The sequence below is a fragment of the Eulemur rufifrons genome, chromosome 2 (genome assembly GCF_041146395.1).
Source record: "Eulemur rufifrons isolate Redbay chromosome 2, OSU_ERuf_1, whole genome shotgun sequence".
Classification (NCBI taxonomy): domain Eukaryota; kingdom Metazoa; phylum Chordata; class Mammalia; order Primates; family Lemuridae; genus Eulemur; species Eulemur rufifrons.
In genome coordinates, this window is record NC_090984.1 from 121,189,886 (window position 1) to 121,212,288 (window position 22,403).

Sequence of the window (22,403 nt, forward strand, 5' to 3'; positions counted from 1 at the left end):
TTCCATGGTGAGGAGCAGAATGCCTGTGGATGGAGTTGCTGTCAGCCCTGCCCTGCAGCAGTCAGAAAAGTGTCTCATATTTGACATCCCCATAAGATTTCATTTGAAGAAGCAGTTCAGTGGCTGGGATTTCAAAAGTTTAAAGAATATAAACCATTTTCATTTGTATGTCATGAAATGTAGCAATTTTTGAATGTGCTAGAATCCTTCTGATTCTTTAAGGAACTTTTAGAAACTATGGTTAACTTATTTTGATACCTTTAGAAGAGTAAAGACGTGCTCTTTTATTTATAGTAATTTATTTAATCATGTTTAAGGGAGAATAAGCAAATTAACATTTAGATACAGTATCTAATCTCCATGCATTGTTTAATCGTAAGTGTTAGATCATACAAATCAAGTAATCTTTTTCTTTTTCTTATTGAACTAGTCTCTGCACCACCTTGTCACTGCAGTGGGAACCAGAGATCATAGCAGTAGCAGTGATGTATCTCGCAGGACGTTTGTGCAAATTTGAAATACAAGAATGGACCTCCAAACCCATGTATAGGAGATGGTGGGAGCAGTTTGTTCAAGATGTCCCTGTTGACGTTTTGGAAGGTACTGGGCATGCTGAGCTTTCTCGCAATGGTGTTCCATGTTAAGATTATTCTTGCCTGTGAACCTTGAGTGCCAAGAATGGATTTTCCCAAATAGGCATATGTAAGGAATTTTTCAGAGCATCTTTTTTAAAATTCTTTAATATAGTTTACACTTTATCCAAGCACATAGTTTTGGTGAACTAAAAAATACATACCAGTGTTGTATATAGTAAAGATGAAGGAAGTTGCAAATGTGATTCCTGCTTATTGGTCCTTCTAGGGGAATCATAACTGATTCTTTTGCTAGGTAAAATTTTATCTAAAGTAATCAATTGGTGCTAAATATAATCGTTGGCTATCATTTAGACATCTGCCACCAAATCCTGGATCTTTACTCACAAGGAAAACAACAGATGCCTCATCATACCCCCCATCAGCTGCAGCAGCCCCCATCTCTCCAGCCTACACCACAAGTGCCACAAGTACAGCAGTCACAACCGTCTCAAGGCTCTGAAGTGTCCCAGCCCCAGCAGAAGGACTCCCAGCAGTCAGCCCAGCAGCAGCAGCAGCAGCAAGCACAGCAGCCCAAGAAACCCTCTCCACAGCCTAGTCCTCCCCGACAGGCTAAACGAGCCGTGGTGAGTGAGCCGTGGCAGGCGCTGGACATAGTGGGCTTTCCAAACGGCAGCACCACACCTGAGCGCTGTTCCCATCTCTGACAGATTGAACTGAACACCAGAAGCAGGGGGTGACTCACCCAAGCTCACTGTCCGACTGCATGTGCTCCAAGGAAAGGCTCCTCTGAGAACCAGGAGGGCTCTGTCCTCCCCCTCAGCCCCCACTGCCTGAGTCATCTCTGCTGGGGCTCTGAAACCTATTAGGGTACAGAGTTTCTGCATCCTCGCATTGCCACTGTGGATGCTGGTTATGTGCAGCTGCCTGACCCGAAGGGTGAAGCGTTCCCTCCACCCCAAGTGGTCCTGACTGTTGGCTGCTGGCTGCCAGAGTAATTGTCTCTTCCATGCTCTTCTTGAGCGTTGAGTTCTTTAAGTGACACGGGGTATTTGTAACAGTTTCTAGTAGTAGGAGCACAAATCTGTTTTCTCCGTGGTAGCAACCCTGGCCAGTGGAAGAAGCCATTTGTTGTTGCCCAGCCCCCACAGGAAGCCATGTGGGATGCGCCCACATCAGCAAAACCGAGGATCCCCTGTAGGAAGTGCAGTAGAGAGCCAGAAATAGTGTTAAGAACCCGCTGTTCCTGAGAGTGAGTCTTTCTGTCTGATCTGGAAAAGGGAAAGAGGAAGGAAGTAGCAACGGTGATCTGTGAGGTGCCATGTCCTGCAAGTTCGGGCCAGAAGTAATTTTTATCTGAGGCCATGTTCTGTCACATTTCTGGGAATGCCTGGATAATCCTTATTTTTCCTCACCATACCAAGACTCAATTAACAATTGTATATTTTCTTTTGCAACAGGTTGTCTCTCCCAAAGAAGAGAACAAAGCAGCAGGTAATATCCTATTCTGATGTTTTGTTTTTTAGTATTATGTGTCTCTATACAAAACTTTAAATTCTTAGCCGACGTTGTTTCCTTTCATGCGTCGATTGGCCTTAAAATTTAAGCTTAGAGTGCATAGAAAGCATTTCCCTGTCTGTAAGAAAAAGTGCATCGCCTTCTCTGTTTATCACCTGACCATATATTTTTATAGGTTGTACTCTGACTAGAGGTGTCAATACCGAAAACCTTATTGGCAATAAAAATGTAACTCAGTAATATATATAAAATATAGTTATGGAGAACTGTTGCAGCAATGTTTTCTTAGAGATTAGTTATGCCCATCACAGCAGCATGAGTCCAGGGCCAGGCGATCCCCTCAGGACCCCAGAGCGGCAGCGTGGGGGGTGAAGGGTGGGAAGTGGGCTGTGGGGTGCTGCCCAGAGCCACAGTGGCCCAGCCCTGCTGCTGATGCAGGCCAGGCCTCTTCCGAGTGCTGTGGGGCTTTGTCACGTTTGTAGAGCCCAAAGTTGGTTAATTTGTTTCTATATTGGAAATAAACAGAAGGAGGGAGCAAAATCTGAAATATTACAGAACAGAAAATCAGGAATGTTTTGTCTCTGTGTCAGTGTGACCTGTGAAACTGAACTCTTTGAAGGCACAGGTCATATTCACTCATTTCTGTTTCTTTGTTGCTTAGTTCTTAGTTCCAGTAAATTATTCATTAAACTGATGTGAGATCTTCAAGTTAGGATAAAGCTACTTTCTTTTTTTTTCTAGTAGCTTTGGGGAAATGATGAGTTCAGTACAGGTGAATTTTTTTTTTAGCTCCAAATTGGCAGACGTTAAGCGTGAGGCACAAGAGTGGGCCATGCCACGCGGAGTGTGCAGTCAGGTCGAGCTCACCTGCGGGTCTGTCAGAGAAGCAGGAGACAAGCCACAGTGACCCTGGAGGAAGAGTTGCCTTTGAGTAGCTGGAGCTCAGGGGTGGAGCTTTTAGGTAGAAGGATGCAAGGGAACAAAGGAATTGAGCATTTGGGGGGAAATGGAGAGGAGTCCTGGAATATGAAGAGTTGAAAGGGAATAGCTTTTGTTCGGATCGAAAATGTGGATTAGGATCAGATCACAGATTCCACCTGGAGAAATATGGATATTGCAGAGGCAGTGGGAGCCATTGGAGATAGCAGGGGAATGGTGGAGTCCAAGTTTCATTCGAGAACAGTCTCCTGGCAGCAGTAAATAGGACACATGGTTGGAAATGGGGGGAAGCTTACAGGCACCTCAGTGAGGCGTGGTGGCGGGGACAGGCAGCGCTGGCCCCCCATGGTGTGAGGTCGCAGCAGTGCACGCGCCAGCAGCACAAGGTACACACCAGATTTCCAGGAGTTCGCAAAAAAAGAGAATGTAAAGTATCTCATTAGTAAAGTTTTATGTTAATTACATGTTGAAATAAAAATTTAGACATACCAGGTTAAATAAAATACTATTAACATTAGTTTCAACTGTTTTTAATTTTTAACGTAGCCCCTAGAAGGTTTAAAATTGTGCTTATGTGGCTCTTCTTATACTGTTGGACAGCACTGATCTAGACAGCTTTAGCTGACTGGCTGCGAGAAGAGAGGGAGGAGGTGGGTGCCTGAGGTGAGAGTAATACCAGTTACAGGAGACAGAGGGAAAAGGTGGGGTGCGAGATGCTGGCTGGTGGGTCTGGGGATGGCCCGTGGTTTTGATGGAGAGATGGACGCCAGAGATGTAGGTTTACAGTCATCTACTTAGAGGGGGTTCAGTGTCTGAGGAAGAAGGTAAAGAGAGAAGAGGTCCCTGGACCTTGAATTCAGCCTGTGTTTGAGAGGAGGGAAAACAAGCGAAAGTGGTCTGCAATGCCAGAGGAGACACAGATCTGAGTGGTGTACAAGGCAGATTAAAGTATGTTTCAGGAAGAAAGAGCTACAACATAAAAACAAGCAGAAAGATCGCGTTGTTTTTCCATCGAGTGTGCATGCTGTTTGCCTTCTTAAACAGAAGAGACTGGACTTGCAGTAGCCTGTCTGGGAGACCTCGCACTGTCCTTGTGGGTGCTGGTTACATGCTGCTGCCTGACCCCAAAGGGTAGACTGTTTTTTCCACTCTGAGCTGTCCTGGCTTTGTGCTTTTAAGAGAGGTGGATCCTCCCTCCTGTCAGCACGTCGGCCTCCGTCACTCTGCTGACTCCAGTCAGTGTGCTGCCTCTGACGTGCTGCCAGCTGGAAATAGTATTTGTGAGAGAGAAAATAAAAATATGCTAAAAATAAAAGAGTAGAAATTCCTCTTGTGAGCACGAGGGGCCCGGTGACATGCCGTCGCTACTCGGGCTTGTCTCTGTACCCTCTGTACACATGAGGACTCGGTGGATGACACTTGGTCACTGAGATGCTGCTCTGTGGTTCTCACGTTGGAGGCCTTTGCCTGCAGCTGTCAGCGAGGAAACCAGATGGACGTGGCAATGGCCGTGACCAGTGGGTCTCTCTTTGGTATTGGATTTGTTTTGTTACCTTAACAGGGTCGGGCCTGTGGTTTAGCTGAAGCCTTCCTCGAGTTCCCCTAAAGCCTTGGTCATGTTCTTTCTCTCCCAAAGGACTCTCTGGCAGAACAGGTTCTTTCCTTTTTTCTTTAGGACATGCTTTTTCACATACAAAGGTATGAGTGGTTTTTTTAATCCACTTTTTCTTTTTAGAACCACCGCCACCTAAAATCCCCAAAATTGAGACCACTCACCCACCACTGCCTCCAGCCCACCCGCCTCCAGGTAAGCATCTGCTGAAGCAGCTTGGCCAGCTGCCCTTGTCACCTGTTTGAAGGACAGATGTGGCAGGTCCTCGGAACTTACAGATGGGGACTGTGTGGCCAAGATTTAAAAGACATCCATGAGCAAGGATTTTGCAAAAATTGTCCTTATTTTGACAAACCAGGTATTTTGAGGATGTTGTAAATTCTAAGTTCATCTGAATATTCTCTGACCTCTCACATCCGGAGATGCTGAACTACACAGGATAAATGGATTTAGAATCAGTTTTAGGAAAGCAAAACCCTGCCAGCCGAACGTTTATCCAGATCCAGGCAGGATTGCTGTAGATCCTAGACCCCAGTCTCTCTCACACCTGCTCCCTGTTGGCAGGATGTCTTCTCAGTGCATTCTGAAGAATAAGCAATTGTTGAGGGTCACGTGGTGAGTACACGAAAGAGTGAAAAGTTCTCAGCAGGTACACGGGGAACCGAGAAGCCTCTCTGACATCCCTAGGAACAGAGGAGCAAAGCTGTAAAGAACACACCACTCTTTAACTGGGGGACCATTTTGGAAGATAAAGCGTTAAACTAGAGAAGGCCGGGGCGATGTGTGTTTTCCAAAAGCTGGTGGCACTTCCAGAGACGTCTCTGCGCCCTGTCAGCAGCAGCTCTTTCAGTCTGCTGCGCTGTTGGCCGGCACATGTGGCTCATAGAAATGTGCGCCTGTAGCAGATGTGCCACCGAGTAAGTTTCGTTCTGTTTATGTTCAATCACAGAGGTTTGTGTGCTTTGAGAGAACAGAGGCATCATTTTCCACTTTGGGCCAAATCCCACAATCCCCAGTTTAATATGAACCTTGCCTAAAAAGATGCCTGCGGTTCTCACTGAGTATTTATGGAGCATCTCAGCAAGTGCAGTCCCCACTCCTGAGCCAGGGGCTGTGCCTCCACTGAGGAGACGTGTGGCGCCTGGGGACCCAGGGCAGTCAGCAGTACCGCTGCCCGTGCTTGAGCCTCCAGGAGCTGCTGCCTGGGGCTCCCACTGTGGATGGCTGGGAGCGGGCCTGGGACTTGAGTGGGACCCAGGAGCGCCCCCAGACAGCTGCTGGGGGGCCGTGGTTGGAGAAAGCAGAGCCCGCCAGCCACGGCACCTCTTAAGGTCGAGGCAGCAACACAGGTGGGCAGTGAAGAAAGGAGAGAGCTGCAGTTCCCGTGAGGCTCAAGATACGGGAGAGACGTTCAGGTCCGCAGTGATGCTTAGTGGGGGAAGTTTGGTGGCAGCATGTGGCAGTCAGATGTCAGGATCTAGTAAGCACAAGGGAGGTGCTGAGGGGAGACCACATCCTGTTCCAGCTCAGTCCCAGAGGACAGGCTGGGTGCACTGGCGACTGACGAGGCCACAGAGTTGAGTGTTACGAGAGTTGGTTTCTTAAAAGTGGAAGAGCGTGTTTGTGGACCTGCCTTGCTGTGGCATTGAGGCTCATGTGGGAACGTGTCAGCCTCCTGTGACACATGGAGGCATCAAAGGGGGCTGGCACTTTCACACATGGGTCTCTTTAGTCAGCTTCTAGAACCAAAGGGCAGCTGACCCTGAACTGGAGCCTAGGCAGGTTCTCTAAGTTCAGGTGTGTCTGGCCTTCTGACTGGGTAGGGCACAGGCAGCCCCAGTGACATATCTGTGGGCAACCTGAAATTCTCACCCTCGCTTGGCCAGCTGTCCTGAGAGAACAAAAGCGTCGTGCACCTACTGTTGCCATCTGCACGACCATGAGACCGGGCCGTGCCCCGTCCAGGAGAGCACACAGGGGCAGGTGCTGGGGAACTGGAAACCCTCTTCATGGCCTTTGCACCTCCTGTTTTGTGTTCTTTTCTGGAACCAGAAGTTTCCCCCTGTGATTTGTCTTCTGGGCTATGTTGGGGAAAGAACACACATTCTAAGTGTTTGCCTACACTGTGGGGTGTTCTGATGTCGTTTTCCAGTGCTCTGACCGTGACTGAGGGATCACAGGCCAAAGCGTGTCAGATGAGGCACCGGGGAAGGGAGTGCGGGCTGTGGGCGGTGGAGCGCTGTAGGAGAGGCCTCTGGTGGGCTCTGAGCACAGGAGCGTCTCGGGAATGCCACGTGCTGCCTACTCTGCCACACACATACACGCACACCTACAGGCACTCATCTTTTGAGAAAACTGAGAGTGTGCAGTGGGGTTTGATCTAGCTTCTCTTTAGTAAAATAGAACCAGAATTGCTACTTTGATGAGTACATTGGGAATGTCAGAGACTTGTACATTTTTTAAATGCCACTGCATTCATTTAACCAACTCTCGGGCTTTCTGCAAAATGCCAGTGCTGCAGACAGTAATTCGATGCGGCCCTGGCTCCCAGGCTGTCTCCGGGGGCAGAGACAGGCAGAAAGACAGAAGAGCCCCTGTACATGTTTGTGCTAGGAAGAGGGGCTCCCGGGCTGAGGGAGGGAGACCCAGGGTCGTTGGAGCGGGGCAGGGCCGTCTGACAGGTGGTGGGCGGAGATCCCTGATGGCACACACATTGGGCCACCGAGATGGCAGCTGCTCCCTGCTCCTCTGTAAGGACGGCCCTGGGAGACACCACTGTCTGCCAGCCCCTTGGCAGGGAGCAGACGCACTGAGCCGTGGCCGGGCGCTGACTTGTCTCTCTTCTGCAGACCGGAAGCCTCCCCTCACCGCTGCCTTAGGTGAGGCTGAGCCGCCAGGCCCAGTGGATGCCAGTGACCTCCCCAAAGTCCAGATTCCTCCTCCGGCCCACCCGGCCCCTGTGCACCAGCCACCGCCGCTGCCACACCGGCCGCCGCCCCCACCGCCCTCCAGCTACATAACGGGGATGTCCACCACCAGCTCCTACATGTCTGGAGAGGGCTACCAGAGCCTGCAGTCCATGATGAAGACTGAGGGCCCCTCCTACGGCGCCCTGCCCCCAGCCTATGGCCCACCTGCTCACCTTCCCTACCACCCCCACGTCTACCCCCCCAACCCGCCTCCACCGCCTGTGCCCCCTCCCCCAGCCTCCTTCCCCCCACCCACCATTCCTCCCCCCACTCCTGGCTACCCCCCACCTCCACCTACCTACAACCCCAACTTCCCACCCCCACCCCCACGTCTGCCTCCAACTCATGCAGTTCCACCCCATCCTCCTCCAGGCTTGGGCCTGCCACCGGCTAGCTACCCACCTCCCGCTGTCCCCCCTGGAGGACAGCCACCCGTGCCCCCACCCATCCCCCCACCCGGCATGCCTCCAGTCGGGGGGCTAGGGCGGGCAGCCTGGATGAGATAACGCGACGCCTTTTCCCTTTGTTTTTTTAACAAGAGTTTTTCTAATCAACTTGAAGAGTAGTTTAAGTGGGTGAGCAGCAGGGTACCTTGTATAATGCTAGACAGTTGCAGTATGGAAAGAAGGGACCAGACCCCTGGGAAGAAGCTGGGCCGTCCCCACATCTGGAGGGTGGGGGCAGCCAGCTTTCCCCGGAGCCTCGGCAGCACCACTTGCCGTCCGACCGTGTGCGCGTGGTTTCAGCTGACGTCGTCTGAGAGGCCTGCACTGGGTTACTTTATACTAGTAAAAATGCTAACCAGCCATATTGGCTCAATAAATAGCTTCAGTAAGGAGTGATTTTTCCTTCTAGAAATCAGTGCCTATTTTTCCTGGAAACTCAATTTTAAATAGTCCAATTCCATCTGAAGTCAAGCTGTTGTCATAGTTTTTATTCAGTGATGTTCTCTCCCATGACACCCAGAGGGTCAGATGAACCACGTTTTTGATTTATAAATGTTTGCATCCTTTGTATTAAAATTATTTTGAAGGGGTTGTCTTGTTGGATGGCTTTTTGTTCCTCCAGGGATGAGAGAAATGTACTTGGAAAGTAATGTATGTTTACATCTATTTGCAAATTCCTGTACATAAAGATATATTTTTTAAGTGTGAATGTAACAACATACTGTGAATTCCATCTTGGTTACAAGTGAGACTCCTTCAGTCAGTTATCCAAATAAAATCCGTTCTGAAACTACCCCTCTGTTTGTTGCGGGCGGGAGGTGGGACTCCCGGCCTCAGCAGCCCCGGGTTGCGAGACCTGCGCAAGCTCGTGGCCTCCCCTGGACTCCGGGGCCCGGGCCCAGCTGCAGCCTCACAGCTGCCAAACCCAGCCCTGCCGTCTCCCGGGGCACATCTGGGTGGGGTGGGGCCGCTGCCTCCTGGGACAACTGCCACCATCCCACGTCTGCATGGGTTTTCTTTGGAGGAACTGGATGAGTTCCAAACCAGTTTGGAACTTTCAAGCATGAGTGCATAGAACACGGGTCCCAAAGTCAGGAAATCCTTTCCATTTCTGGCTGTGACTAGCACAGCTGGACTGGCAGTGGCCTGCACCATTCACCTGAGGGGCCACGGCCCTGTCTGCCCAGCGACCTGCCACCCGCAAAGGAAACAAGCACTGAGCAGCCAGCGGGAGGCTCGCAAAGAGGCCTTTATTTATCTAGCTCAAAGTATACACTATCACAATCTTATTTGTTACTCCTTTTACTAAAATAGTTCAAATCAATGTTTTTACCACACTATCAAAAAGTTCTATTTCTTTTTCTCTCCCCAAATCAAAGTGGTTCGACAGAAGGTAGAAGCGGGCCGGGAGTCCCGGGCCCCTGGCGCTGCGCGGCGCTGGGGTGGGAGGGCGGCCCCAGGTCTCACCGCAGTCACCGTCTACAGAAAATAGAGCACAGCTGCTGGGCCTGGGGACAGAAACCAGACGTTCCAGCCCATCTCCAAAAAGCAGCACAAATACTTTCCCCCCACAGTATGAAAAATATACACCTCTACCTCTGCAGTCATGCATTTAGTTTGTTTCTTTAAAAAAAAGAAAAAAAGAAAATCAGTAGTATGTATTTTGTTTCCTCTCAAGTTTCAAGAAAAAAAAATGAAAGGTCACTTTTTTCTCTTTAAACACTGATGTGTAGCTAGCAACTTCTGGATAAAAGTGTGCTCAGCAGGTGATGACTCCAGGATGGGCTGGGCCACCTGGGGGAGGCTGGAAGGGTGCAATTCATCACAGTGGGACCTGAAGCCCAGCGCGAGCCGAGCTTGGAATGGAAAGGGGCCTCCGAAAGGACACCCCATCAGGTGCTTTAAGAGCTAAGGCTCCAGAAGGGAAGTGTCACCCAGTGTTACCCTGCTAGTGGCAGAGCCAGGAGTCACACTGAGCTGCAGCCCTCCAAGACTCCCCCCGTGGGAGGCCCCATCTGACCCTCCCCAGCCTGTGGCTCAGCTCTCTGCAACTGCCACCTGTACACAGGAACGTGGGGTCAGAGTCACTGCTGGCTTTTTAAATCAGTTAGTATGTCTGAGATGTGACTGTCACAGAATTCTGTCCTAGAAAACCATCCCAATGCTGTGTTGGCTCAGGGGCACAGCTGTGCTGCCTCCATCGTAGGCAGGAGGGTTCTCGAAGAAATGCTCCACAGATCCCTGGATGCCACTGCAGCATCAGGGTTGGGGTCACTCCCCTCCAGAGGGGAAAGGTCGCTTCAAGGCTGCCCTCCCCTTGGCCAACTTACAGGAGAGCTGCAGGTGCCGGGAGCCCTTACTTATTGCTTTCAGTGGTGGCCAAGCCAACCTGATCCAAACAGGACTCACGTGGACTCCCAGACTCAGACCCCACCCAAAATGGACCCGCAGCCCCCAGCCCCCTGGGGTTCTTTGGACTCCAAGACCCAGAGGGGCCTCTTCCCCCTCCCCAGTCCAGCTGCCCAGTTGGGCAGGAATCGCCCAGTACCATAACCAGCAGATGTCATTCCAGCTTCAGTTCACACCTCTAGTGACAAGAGGGCACGCTCCTTCCAGAAGGAGCCCAGAGAACCTCTGGTAACGCCCACAGCAAGAGCAGCAGGCCCATTGCCAGCACCCGCTCAGCACTCCCTGGGCACAGTGAGGGCACGAGCCTTTCCCCTGAGAGTGTGCGACCCAAGGGCGCTGATGGCAGACACGGAGCGGGAACTGCTCAGAATGAGGTTCCCGCTGGGGAGAGAGGGAGAAGCCGTCTCCCTCCCCTTGCTTGGGCCTGAATGAGACCTGCTGATATCAAAGACCACCTCTTTGGGCTCCTCACGAGCTGGCGGCACGGAGCGCTAAGTACCGTTGGGCGCAGCAGTCTGAGGGGGCGAGGAACAGGGGAGCAGGGGGTGCCAGGGCCGGCTACAAGCACGTTCACAGATATCGGGAAAGCGGTCTGTCCCTGTCCTACAGGTTCTGGGATCTCATCTCTAATGTGCCATAGAATCTCTTAGCCCCTCTGGGCCTCATCCTCCTCACACACGGTCGCCTGTCACACTTTACGGTTTATACGTGGTCGTTTACACTGCCGGTCTCATGTGACCCCAGAGCCCTGTAAGGAGGGGCTTACGCTGCCAGTTCTGCAGCTGAGGACACCGAGGCTCAGCGGGGAGGACTGTCTGCCTGTGATGGGACAGCGCGGCAGCGGAGCTCAGCCTGGGCCTCCCTCCTCCCAGCCCACCTGCCCGGTGCCTCTCCAGCAGGCCGGCCCCTCAGGTCGTGCTGTCAGGGAGGACCCAGGCCATCTGGAGCTGGATGGCCTTGAACTGGGAGCGGGGCTGAAAGGAACCTTGGAGACCCCATTTTTCCACCAGGGGCCCAGAGAGGCTGAGTGACCTACTGGAGGTCACACAGCAAATTAAAGCCAGAACCAGGCTGGGCTCCTTCCTTCCCAGGGAGAACAGAACTTTTGTCATCTGTGGCCCTGGCAGTTCTGTCCACAGTGACCCAGGATGCGGCCGGGCCCTGGGGGAGGCCACAGCTGACCAGAGGCCCAGCTGCGGCCCAGTGCTACCCACCTGGAGAGAGGAACTCTCCAGGACCTTCCTACGTGGCTGGCCCGTCATGGAAACCACAGACAGAGATGGGCCTCAGGCCCTGGGCAGGAGGAGCCCAAACGATGGGGCACACCCGGCACAGGGTGGGGGACACTGCAGAGAGTGTTGGGGGGTGGGGGCGATGAACCCTAAAAACAAGCAGCAGCTGACGTCAGGGTGGCTGGGCGCCGCCCCCCGGGCAGGGAGGGGCCCTGGCTCCAGACGGGGTGTCAGAGGAAGGGGCTGAGAGCCCCAGAGCAGCCTCCAGCCAGCCAGGGACCGGCGAGTTTCTCCGTCCGTGACACAGGGGACCCAGTGCTCGGTGGGCCGGGGGCCAGGCCGGCAGGCGGGCAGGCGGTGGTGCCCCTGCGTCAGCATCCAGGTGCCGGCGGCCTCTGTCCGGCGCAGGCGGCAGCGGGGGGTGGAGGGCCGGACACAGAAGCCTGGGACAGTCCCTGGGCCTGCCACCTCAGAAGCAGCCTTCAGCGCGTCCTCGTGGAGGCCGGGGCCGGCCGCAGAGTGGCGTGAGGCTGTCCCGGCCGCTCTGCCGCAGGGACGGTCAGCGTCGTCCCGGTTTGCTGGTGTGCGAGGCGGGAGATGGAGGCCTGGCTGTCCGCGTGTCGGGCGCGGCAGCGGGGGCCTATGTACAGTTCACCACAGAGAGAGAAGACAGTGGCTCAGCGGAGGTCCTGCCCATGTCCGGGGCCTGAAGCCCTCCTGGGGACCCCAGGCAGGCCAGCCCGCACCCAGGAAGAACGGCCTTACAAAGGCCCCTTGAACTGGTTCCCAGACAGGTGCTGCCGGATGGAGGGCTTGGAGCTGGCAGCGTCTCCCAGTTTCCTCCAGACCACCTGTGGGGAGGGCGAGACGTGAGTGGAGGGCGCAGCCTGAGCCACCTGCTGCCTCGGTGCTCTATAGAGTCGCCCGTGTCCCCAGAGCCATGGAGCCAGGGGGGAAACTGAGGCATCGGAGGCCCAGAGTTGGTCAGACCAGGTCTCTGCACGTCCACCCTCACCTCACGCCTGCCCTCCTGGGCAGGTCACTGCCGGGGTGTGGCTCAGCCTGGCAGCTGTCCAGCGGGGACACAGACCCAGGAGGCAGTGGGGAGGGGGATCAGGACCCCAGGGTCAGACCCTGTGAAACCCCCGCCCTGCTGGCTCCCCCAAGGGTCCAAAGGGATGACAGTGGTCAGGTGGGCCAGGGAAGAGGCTCTCCTGGGCAGACTCTGAGACAGTCCCAGTTCTAGAAGCAAAGGCAGCGCAGCCCTGCAGGCCGGCAGGGCAGAGGGTCCCAGCTGCACCACCAGCTCTGAGCACCCCCTGCCTAGCCGGCAGCCACCAGGGGTCACCAGCAAGCTGGGAGGACAAGGCCAGTCCTGGGGTGTGGGGCAGCACGGGCTCTGCCTGGCTCCCCAGGGGAGGAAGAGATCTGCAGAGACCAGGGACCTCTGGGAGGGGCAGGGTCAGCGGTGACAGGCCTGGGTTCCAGGGCCTCCAAGGCCTCTCCCAGCCATCCAGGACACTGGCACTAGTGCAGTCCCACACAGGGAAGGGTGTGGCCATGCTGGGCAGGTCACCTCCCGGTGCCAGGCCCCCGCCCCCGGCCCTGGGAGGTGCCTCACGTTGCACATCTCGCGGACGATGGCCTTCTCCTTCTCGCTCAGGTCCTCCTCACAGCTGTCCTGGAGCTGCCGGTCCAGGTTCTCGTGCACCTCCAGGACCTGAAAGGAACAGTCCCAGGGTCAGGGGCACAGGCCACCAGCAGGCCTTGGGGAGGTCGCCTGGCCCCCCAAGCCTCAGCTGCCAGGTCCCTAAGGACAGGGGCAGGTCATCTCCTCACCTGGTGACACTGTGGACACCTACAAGGGAACTGGCAGCCCCAGCTGGGAGAAGGGCAGGCAGGCTGGGTGGGCTCACCCTATCACCCCAACCCAGGGCCCGCCAGCTGGGGAGGAGCGGGCACTTGCACACATGGGCAGTGTGAGTCGCTGCTGGTGCGGGCACAAGTGTGGGTGTGTCTGTGCACACCTGTGCGTGAGGTCCATGTCCAAGGAGGTGGGTGGTGGGCTCAGGTGTGGAGCCCCAGGAGAAACCAGAGCATCGTGGACTTGCCCATCTGCACCTGGGGCCTGTGAGGGTGGCAGCTGCCCAGAGGCAGGGCCTGGGAGTCCTTCCAGCCCCCCTCCTGCCCCTAACTCTGGCTTTGGAGAAGGGCCTGCCATGGTCACCAGCCACCCGCACGGAGATGAAACCCCACCCCTGCCACTCAGATGCCCCCGGACTCAGAGGGCACGTGCGGTCACAGGTCCCACAGCCCAGCAGTGCACCCGGCACCTCCCTTACCTTCATGGCGTGCACGACAGCCTCGGGCTTCTGCCCTGCAGAGCTGTAGCTGGCAGGGGGTGGCGAGGGCAGCTCAGGAACAGGGCAGGCCGGGCCCTGTGGGAAGGAAGCATACGCCTTAGCTCACCCTGGCTGGCCCCAGGTGATGGCCGCGGGCGTGATGGGCGGCTCAGGGAGGTCCCTGACTCTGTGGGCCAGGTCCCGGGCAGAAGTGGGGGCGGAGGAGGCAGGTGGGAGGACTGGGCACCCGAGGAGCCCCCGGCCCCATCGTCACAGTCCCCTCCTCGCACCGCACCAGGCCTTCTGCAGATGGAATGGTCCCTCGCAGCGGAGAGGCGAGAACAGCGCAGGGCACCACTGTGTCCCGCGGGCCCCCGCAGCAGCCCACCCGCACGTGGAGCGCGTTTTGCAGACAAACAAGGTGCAGCCCAGGGAGGCAGGAGACTCCAATCACACCGCAAGACCAGGAAGGTTGGATTCAAACCCCACTCGGGCTGACCACAAAGCCTCCCCCTTCCCACCCCGGCAATGCCCGGGGCTGAGAACCCCCTCCTGGCCCTGTCCTGGCCACTGGGGGATGAATGTGTCCCAGGTGCCGGCTCCCACCTGAGGCCTGGGGCAGGGGGACCCAGCCTCTGGCAGAAGCTGAGAGTCTGCGCAGGGCCTGGGCCCAGGCCCCTCCCCCATAGCTTCCCTCCCGCGGGGTCCAGGTGGCCGTGGGGCAGGGTGCAAGGCTTCTGGCCTCAGGTGGTGGTGGGGACCCCTGGGGGGCCCACAGGAACCAGGTTGTAAGACCCGGGGAGTGGGCTCGCGGGGAACCTGCCAGAGCCGGAGAGCAGACAGGAAACGGCGGGAGGCGCCCGGAGACAGGAGAGGGAAGAACGTCGGCCAGGCGTCCGGGCCACGTGCAGCTCCCACACGGGCAGCCGCGGGCCAGCCTTGGAAACTGAATGTTTCCTTCTCGGTCCGCGGGCCCCTGGTGACCCCTCCTAGTGGCCTGGGCTCGACCCCTGCCCAGCCACCGCCCATGCAGTGTCACCACCACACACTGCCCAGGCTGGGCCACGCAGAACCTTCCACCGCCCTGGCGGCAACTGCTCTGCGCCCCCCGTCCCCCCCCGGGCCTCCCAGGCTGCCGGCTCCTGGCCCTGCCCACAGACACCCCAGCCTCCCTGAGGTTAAGGGGGCACCGGACCTCTGCTAGCCACCTCTGGGGGCCCCACGGCCTTGGGGCCTGGTCTCAGTTCCCAGGCCAGGTCTGTCGTGCAGGGAAACCAAACAGGGACGCAGGGACGGTCCCTGGGCGGCAGCGGAGGTGCCTGGCCTGAGGCAGAGGCCACACTCCCTGCACCGGCCAGCAGGGGGCGCCAGCCACACGCGGACGGCCCAGGGAGGCTGTGGGTGCCCGGTCCTGGTGCATGTGTGCCCCTGCCGGCACCACCGCCCTGTCCTGGGGGAAGACCGCGTGTCAGCAGACCCCTGGCACCTCTGGCCTCATGCCCCCACCTATACCGAGTCCCTGACCGCCTGCTCCCCGGCCCTGACGCCTGGAGCACAGGCAGGAGGCGGGCAGCAACCTCGGGGGTGGGCTGCGCCATCCAGCCCTTTCCTGCCCCCCCTCACTGGGTGGTGGCAGTGCCAGTGAGGGTGTGGCCTGGGGTCCTGTAAATGACGCCACCACCTAGACAATACGTATAAGGAGTAGCGAAAGCCGGGCCGTCACCTCTGCTGCGTTCCCCAGGTGCAGCACACCCCGAAGCTGCACTGGAACTCCGTGTCCCCGCCTGCTCCCTGTGACCACACACTGGAGAACCCAGTGGCACTCCTGCTGCGTAAACACCCACCTGGGCGGACCAGCCCGCTGAGTGTTCACGACAGCCCTCCGGGCAGACGCTACCTTTTCCCATGCCCGTTTTAGGGATGAGCAGAGCGCGGAGGCTGAGAGAACGGCTTGCCCCAGACGGAACAGCTCGTAAAACATGGGCTGGGCCTCAGACCCCAGTCTGGGGACCTCCAGAGCTGGTGGCAGAAGTGGGGAGACCGGTGTGCACCCAAGAGAACTGAACACAAACCAAACATCCACAAAGTACGCGTCCACAAGTATTCGTAGCCACACAGCGAAACAACCCGGCGTCCGTCAGTGGATGCCCGGGTGGCCGGCGGGTCTCCCCGCACAGGGCAGTGTCACTCAGCTGAAATAAGCAATGGAGACCGACACAGCCTCCGGTCATCAATCTCGAAAACATGATGGAGCCCAGACACAAAAGGCCACATATCATTGGGTTCCATTTCTATAAAATGTCCAGAACAGCAAATCCACAGAGACAGAAAGTGGACTGGCGGTTGGCGGTGGCGGGGGGCGCTGACTGCTGGTGGGTGCAGGGTTTCTTTTTGGGGTGAAGATGTTCTGTTGTGATGACTGCACAACTCTGTGAACATGCCTTTTGTGCCACTCAAGTGTGTGCTCAAAAACAAAGGCAATTGATCAAAAAAAAGGTGGCGAGAACATCTTATCTTCCCCAGGGGCCTGTCAACAGCCTGGCTGCTCCTGTCAGGGGGCTGACACCCACTGCAGAGCCACCTGATGTACCTCTGTGCCCGGCCACCCACAGACAGCCGTGAAGGGGACTTGCCCAGGTGCGCCAGGGCCTCACTCTCCGGGGCCCCACGCACCGGACTTGGGCTCTCTGGGCCCAGTGAGTCCCTGTGACCAGGACTTGGGCTCTCCAGGCCCAGTGAGTCCCTGTGACCAGGACTTGGGCTCTCCAGCCCAGTGAGTCCCTGTGACCAGGACTTGGGCTCTCCAGCCCAGTGAGTCCCTGTCACCAGGACTTGGGCTCTCCAGCCCAGTGAGTCCCTGTCACCAGGACTTGGGCTCTCCAGCCCAGTGAGTCCCTGTCACCAGGACTTGGGCTCTCCAGCCCAGTGAGTCCCTGTCACCAGGACTTGCGCTCTCCAGCCCAGTGAGTCCCTGTCACCAGGACTTGCGCTCTCCAGCCCAGTGAGTCCCTGTCACCAGGACTTGCGCTCTCCAACCCAGTGAGTCCCTGTCACCAGGACTTGCGCTCTCCAGCCCAGTGAGTCCCTGTGACCACCCCACAGGGTCCGGACACTGGCCGCACTCTGGCAGCATTCCTCCGACCTGGGGCTTCACCTCTAAACACAACTCTCAGCCCTCACGGGGCTCCAAGGGTTGGGGAGCCCAGCGCCCCTTCCTGGGAGGGTGGGCACGGAAGACAGCAGGGGACAAGAGAGGCCACCATGGCCACAAGCCCCAGGCCTGTCCTGCTACCCTTGGTGGCCCTGGACACAGAGCTGGGCTGAGACGGGGGCCCAAACCCTCACGCCTGGTGGGCCACTCGCCTGAGCCTCACCCTCTCATGCGAGAGCATCCGGGGTTCTTGGGGCGGGGGGAGGACACGTACGTTCTGCAGCGAGTCCTGGTAGGAGGGTGGCAGGGACGCGAGCTGGGACTCCGAGTGGTACGGTGAGAAGCCTTTCCGCAGTGTCCGGAACTCGCCGGAGCCTGCCTGCTGCAGGGGACAGAGGGAGAGGGGGGTTAGATTGAGGAGCCTGGCTGACCAGGCAAAGTACGGTCCCCAGCGCAGCCTGCAGGGCCCTGGCAGTGGCTCCTCCCTCCCACAGCCCGACCTGCTCAAAGGCTCCACCTTGGAGGCCCCCCAAGCCCCCCTTCCCTGCCTTGTCTGTCCTCACAGCAGAGACCAGCACCCACGTGCGTGCCGGCCTTCCACTCCCCGGTGTTTGCTTTACAAACATTTGCTGAATGGCTGAGTAAACAGGGGAATGAATGAAGGAGAGTGAATGAATGAGTGCATGGCTTTCGCACCCTTCAACCCTGGTTCCTCTGCACCAGCATCCCGCGTGCAATTAGGTCCTCACACAGGCTGGGCCCTCACCCTGCCTGGGGCCCACTATCTCCAGCCCCTGGGCCCACATGCTTAGGCCTCCGCCTCCCCTGGGCTCTGGGGCCCCGCTCAGGCCTCCGCCATCGGACAGGGGGCTCCCAAAGCAAGCCTGGGCATCACCCCTCTGAATCCACAGGAACGTGCCGGCTGGGCCGTAAGTGACACCCAGCACGGCAGCATGCCTGGCCTCAGGTCCTTTGTCTGGGGGCAAAGCGTGCCCTCCCCCGAAGCTGGGTGGGGCCAGGAGCCCATCAGTCGCACCCACAGGTCCCAGCGGAACTCATCCTGGGTGGCCCACCCAGTCCAGCACCCACTGGCCTCCCTCCTGGTACGCCCAGCACAAGGTGCAGCCCTCCTTTCTGCATCAGTTTCCAGCCCAAACACCCTTTTCTACTTCAGAGGAACGGAGAGAAAGCCGCTGGGCAGATAAAATGCAGCGCTTGTCCCATAAATCAGCAGGCAGTTAGGCTGTTACCCAAACAAACCGTGCGCAGAGGAGGCCCGGGCCTGGCCGGGGTGGGGGCAGGGCAAGGGAGGACAGGCAGCAGCCACGTCTGGGGGTTCCTCCTCCAGCTCACTAGCCCTATCTCTCACAGGGTCCCCCAGGTGGCCTGCTCTCCCACCCCCATGTCTCACGGGGACCCCCAGGTGTCCTGCTCTCTCACCCCCCCATCTCTCACGGGGACCCCCAGGTGTCCTGCTCTCCCACCCCCCATCTCTCACGGGGACCCCCAGGTGTCCTGCTCTCCCACCCCCCATCTCTCACGGGGTCCCCCAGGTGGCCTGCTCTCCCACCCCCCCATCTCTCACGGGGTCCCCCAGGTGTCCTGCTCTCCCATCCACCATCTCTCACGGGGACCCCCAGGTGTCCTGCTCTCCCACCTCCCATCTCTCACGGGGTCCCCCAGGTGTCCTGCTCTCACCCCCCCATCTCTCACAGGGTCCCCCAGGTGTCCTGCTCTCCCACCCCCCATCTCTCACGGGGTCCCCCAGGTGTCCTGCTCTCCCACCCCCCATCTCTCACGGGGTCCCCCAGGTGTCCTGCTCTCACCCCCCATCTCTCACTGGGTCCCCCACGTGTCCTGCTCTCCCACCCCCCATCTCTCACGGGGTCCCCCAGGTGTCCTGCTCTCCCACCCCCCATGTCTCACGGGGACCCCCAGGTGTCCTGCTCTCCCACCCCCCCATCTCTCACGGGGTCCCCCAGGTGTCCTGCTCTCCCACCCCCCCATCTCTCACGGGGTCCCCCAGGTGTCCTGCTCTCCCACCCCCCATCTCTCACGGGGTCCCCCAGGTGGCCTGCTCTCCCACCCCCCCATCTCTCACGGGGTCCCCCCGGTGTCCTGCTCTCCCACCCCCCATCTCTCACGGGGTCCCCCAGGTGTCCTGCTCTCCCACCCCCCCATCTCTCACGGGGTCCCCCAGGTGTCCTGCTCTCCCACCCCCTATCTCTCACGGGGTCCCCCAGGTGTCCTGCTCTCCCACCTCCCATCTCTCACGGGGTCCCCGAGGTGTCCTGCTCTCCCACCCCCCCATCTCTCACGGGGTCCCCCAGGTGTCCTGCTCTCCCACCCCCCATCTCTCACGGGGTCCCCCAGGTGTCCTGCTCTCCCACCCCCCATGTCTCACGGGGACCCCCAGGTGTCCTGCTCTCCCACCCCCCATCTCTCATGGGGTCCCCCAGGTGTCCTGCTCTCCCACCCCCCCATCTCTCACGGGGTCCCCCAGGTGTCCTGCTCTCCCACCCCCCCATCTCTCACGGGGACCCCCAGGTGTCCTGCTCTCACCCCCCCATCTCTCACGGGGTCCCCGAGGTGTCCTGCTCTCCCACCCCCCCATCTCTCACGGGGTCCCCCAGGTGTCCTGCTCTCCCACCCCCCCATCTCTCACGGGGTCCCCCAGGTGTCCTGCTCTCCCACTGCAGTCAGACCCCTGGGCAGGCCCCACCCCCGCCCCACCCACCCCAGCTGTGAGGTCTCATGGCCTGGCTCCAGGGGCACTGGGTGTCCTGCAGGTGGTGGGAGGGGAGTGAATGCTCGCTTAAGGCTTAACGAGGCCCCAAGGGGTGGTCAGAGAGAAACGGGAAAGCACCTTCACTCCCCAGGTTCAAACCCTGGAGATGCTGGTTGGCCAGAGAAAGGGACGTAGAGGGGTCAGCCGGTCTGTACCTGCTCAAAGGCCACAGCAGTCCGGCACTGGGAGACTGGGAGCTGTTTCCTGGGCCTCAGGGAGGACACGAGTGTGAGCCAAGGTCGGGGCAAGAGGGACACGAGGGAGAGTGAAGTGGAGACCCACCCTGCTGCGGCAGACCCCAAAGTGTGGGGCTTCAGATGACCCAGCAGCATCACCCGCTCAGGGTCTCCCCAGGGGGGCTGTGGGCACAGCCCTCAACCATAGAAGATTCCACCATGCCCTGAACACTCCCGGGCCTGCCTGGGTAACCGCACAGTGTATTAATCCTCCCTGAGCCAGCCAAGGGGCCAATCAAGTGAAGCCCCCCTCCCACTAGGCAACAAAAAGAGAAAGAGGCCATAGCCCACCCCTGGCCCAGCACTCACTGGGCCCCACCACAGGTGACCCTATGTGAGCCACCCCGGCCTCCCTGGAGCATCTCCCCTCAGGGGTACACCCCAGCTCCACTCAAAGGCAAAAGCCCCAAACCAAATTATTTTCCTGGCCAGGTATCTGCAAAAGACAGTTATAAAATCATCTCCAATGGAGAGTGCATTCTAAACCCCAACCCAGTGGGAGGGTGTGACAGGACCCTCCCCTCCCCCTGTGATGCTATTCTGTAGGAACCCCGCCACTGCCCCAGGGCCGGTGGGAGAAAGACCGAGCGTGAGGCGGGCGCCTGGCCCAGCACGCACACAGACACACAGAGACACACGTGACGTCTACTTAGCCACACAGCCATCGGGGGTAGACCCCCAATCCCTCCCACCAGCCCGGCCCCGCCTGTCCCTATCCACACACCACTTAGACTCTGGGCTCAGCTGCTCTTCCCCCAGAGCCCCTCTGGCCCTCCACCACCTGGGCTCCGGGCAGCCACGTGCCGTTACTGAACACACAGGTTAGCGCTGCTGTCTTCCCCCTCCAGACAGTTTCCTTGGGAGGAGGTGTGTACCCGGGGGTGGGGGAGCTTTTTAATTAGCAGCATGCAATTCCCACTCCTGCCTTCGGTGAGCATCTATAAACATTTCGCATGTCCACAGAAGTTTATTAGCAAGCCACAAAGCCAGGCAGGAGAAACACACAGGCTCTCATTAAGGGGCAATGTGACTAATGACGCATCAAATGAGTAACCATGATTGCACTTAAATCCAAATTAAAAATCCTGCTATTTGCCATGCTGGCCCCTTTGCAGAATGAGATCCCTAGGTTTTCATCGCTGAAACCACCTTCCGGGCTTGGTCCGCACATGGAGCAGAGCTGTTGGCTGGGGAAGGTGCCCTTCCTTCAGGGAGGTGCCCTGCCTGTCTCCCCAGGCAGATCCCTCAGGACCCAGGGCGAGGGGATCTTGCGCACAGAGCAGGCTGTCTGCCTGCTCAGAGTTGGAACAAGACCACCCAGATCCTTAACACTGTGGGTCCCGGCTCTGCAAACAGTCAGCAGCCCCTTCCACCCCGCCCAGGCAGGCAGGCGTGGCCGCCCAATCCCAGCACCCACTTCTAGGGCTTCTGAAGGGCTGCCCGAGAGTCCCGTGCAGGAGCGAAGAGACCCAGGATGTGGCAGGTCTCCCTCCTCCACTGAGGCCCCAGAGCTCGGGACACCCCCGGGCTCTGTCCAGGGCCTTCTCGGCAACACTGCCCTGCTCAGGGCCAGTGCAGACTTGCTGTGTGGGCTTCGGATACTCCCTGATCCTCTCTGGGCCTCTGGGATGCCGCCAGAGGCTCCTCCGCAGCAGGGACACCCGGTCCGTGGCCTTCCCATCTTCCCGGGGGATTCCTGCTTGCAAAGCTGCAGGGGCTCATTTGGGGCCACCTTGGGATGGACCCTGGGAGCACTGTCGGAGAGGGATACTGACAGAAAGGGGGCGGCACCTGGAGATAAGAGGCCACCGGCCACCTGGGCCAGTCCCCTCACGTCTCCTTGTTGGAGACAGGTGGGCTGCAGCAGCTGTAGGCAGGAAGCCCCTTTCTGGACTCTGCACACGGGAAATACTCTCACCCCTCCCTCCTGTTCCCAAAGGGCATTTGGGCCCTCAGATGTGCCATTGGCTGCAGCAGTTATGTGCTCAAGAGGCACACACTGAGGCCGGGCGCGGTGGCTCACACCTGTAATCCTAACACTCTGGGAGGCCAAGGCAGGATGATGCCTTGAGGCCAGGAGTTCAAGACCAGCCTGAGCAAGAGCGAGACCCCATCTCTACAAAAAATAGAAAAATCAGCCGGGCATGGTATCGAACACCCGTAGTCCC

The 22,403-nt window shown here is 58.0% G+C and overlaps 2 protein-coding genes across 2 annotated transcripts in view; one reads left to right on the top strand and one right to left on the bottom strand.

Annotated features, from left to right (window-relative positions):
* CCNK (cyclin K) overlaps positions 1-8,828 on the top strand; it is a 28,857-nt gene extending 20,029 nt beyond the window's left edge. The window contains exons 7-11 of the mRNA XM_069489642.1: positions 431-600; positions 948-1,219; positions 2,054-2,087; positions 4,786-4,857; positions 7,512-8,828. Coding sequence (XP_069345743.1) covers positions 431-600; positions 948-1,219; positions 2,054-2,087; positions 4,786-4,857; positions 7,512-8,137 — 1,174 coding nt within the window. The 3' untranslated portion in view covers positions 8,138-8,828. The remainder of the gene's footprint in view (positions 1-430; positions 601-947; positions 1,220-2,053; positions 2,088-4,785; positions 4,858-7,511) is intronic.
* Positions 8,829-9,001: 173 nt separating this feature from the next.
* The window catches only part of CCDC85C (coiled-coil domain containing 85C), a 77,927-nt gene continuing 64,525 nt past the window's right edge, over positions 9,002-22,403 (bottom strand). The window contains exons 3-6 of the mRNA XM_069489659.1: positions 17,486-17,593; positions 14,061-14,156; positions 13,340-13,438; positions 9,002-12,569 (exon numbers count right to left, since the gene is read on the bottom strand). Of these exons, the coding sequence (XP_069345760.1) occupies positions 12,480-12,569; positions 13,340-13,438; positions 14,061-14,156; positions 17,486-17,593 (393 nt within the window). The 3' untranslated portion in view covers positions 9,002-12,479. The remainder of the gene's footprint in view (positions 12,570-13,339; positions 13,439-14,060; positions 14,157-17,485; positions 17,594-22,403) is intronic.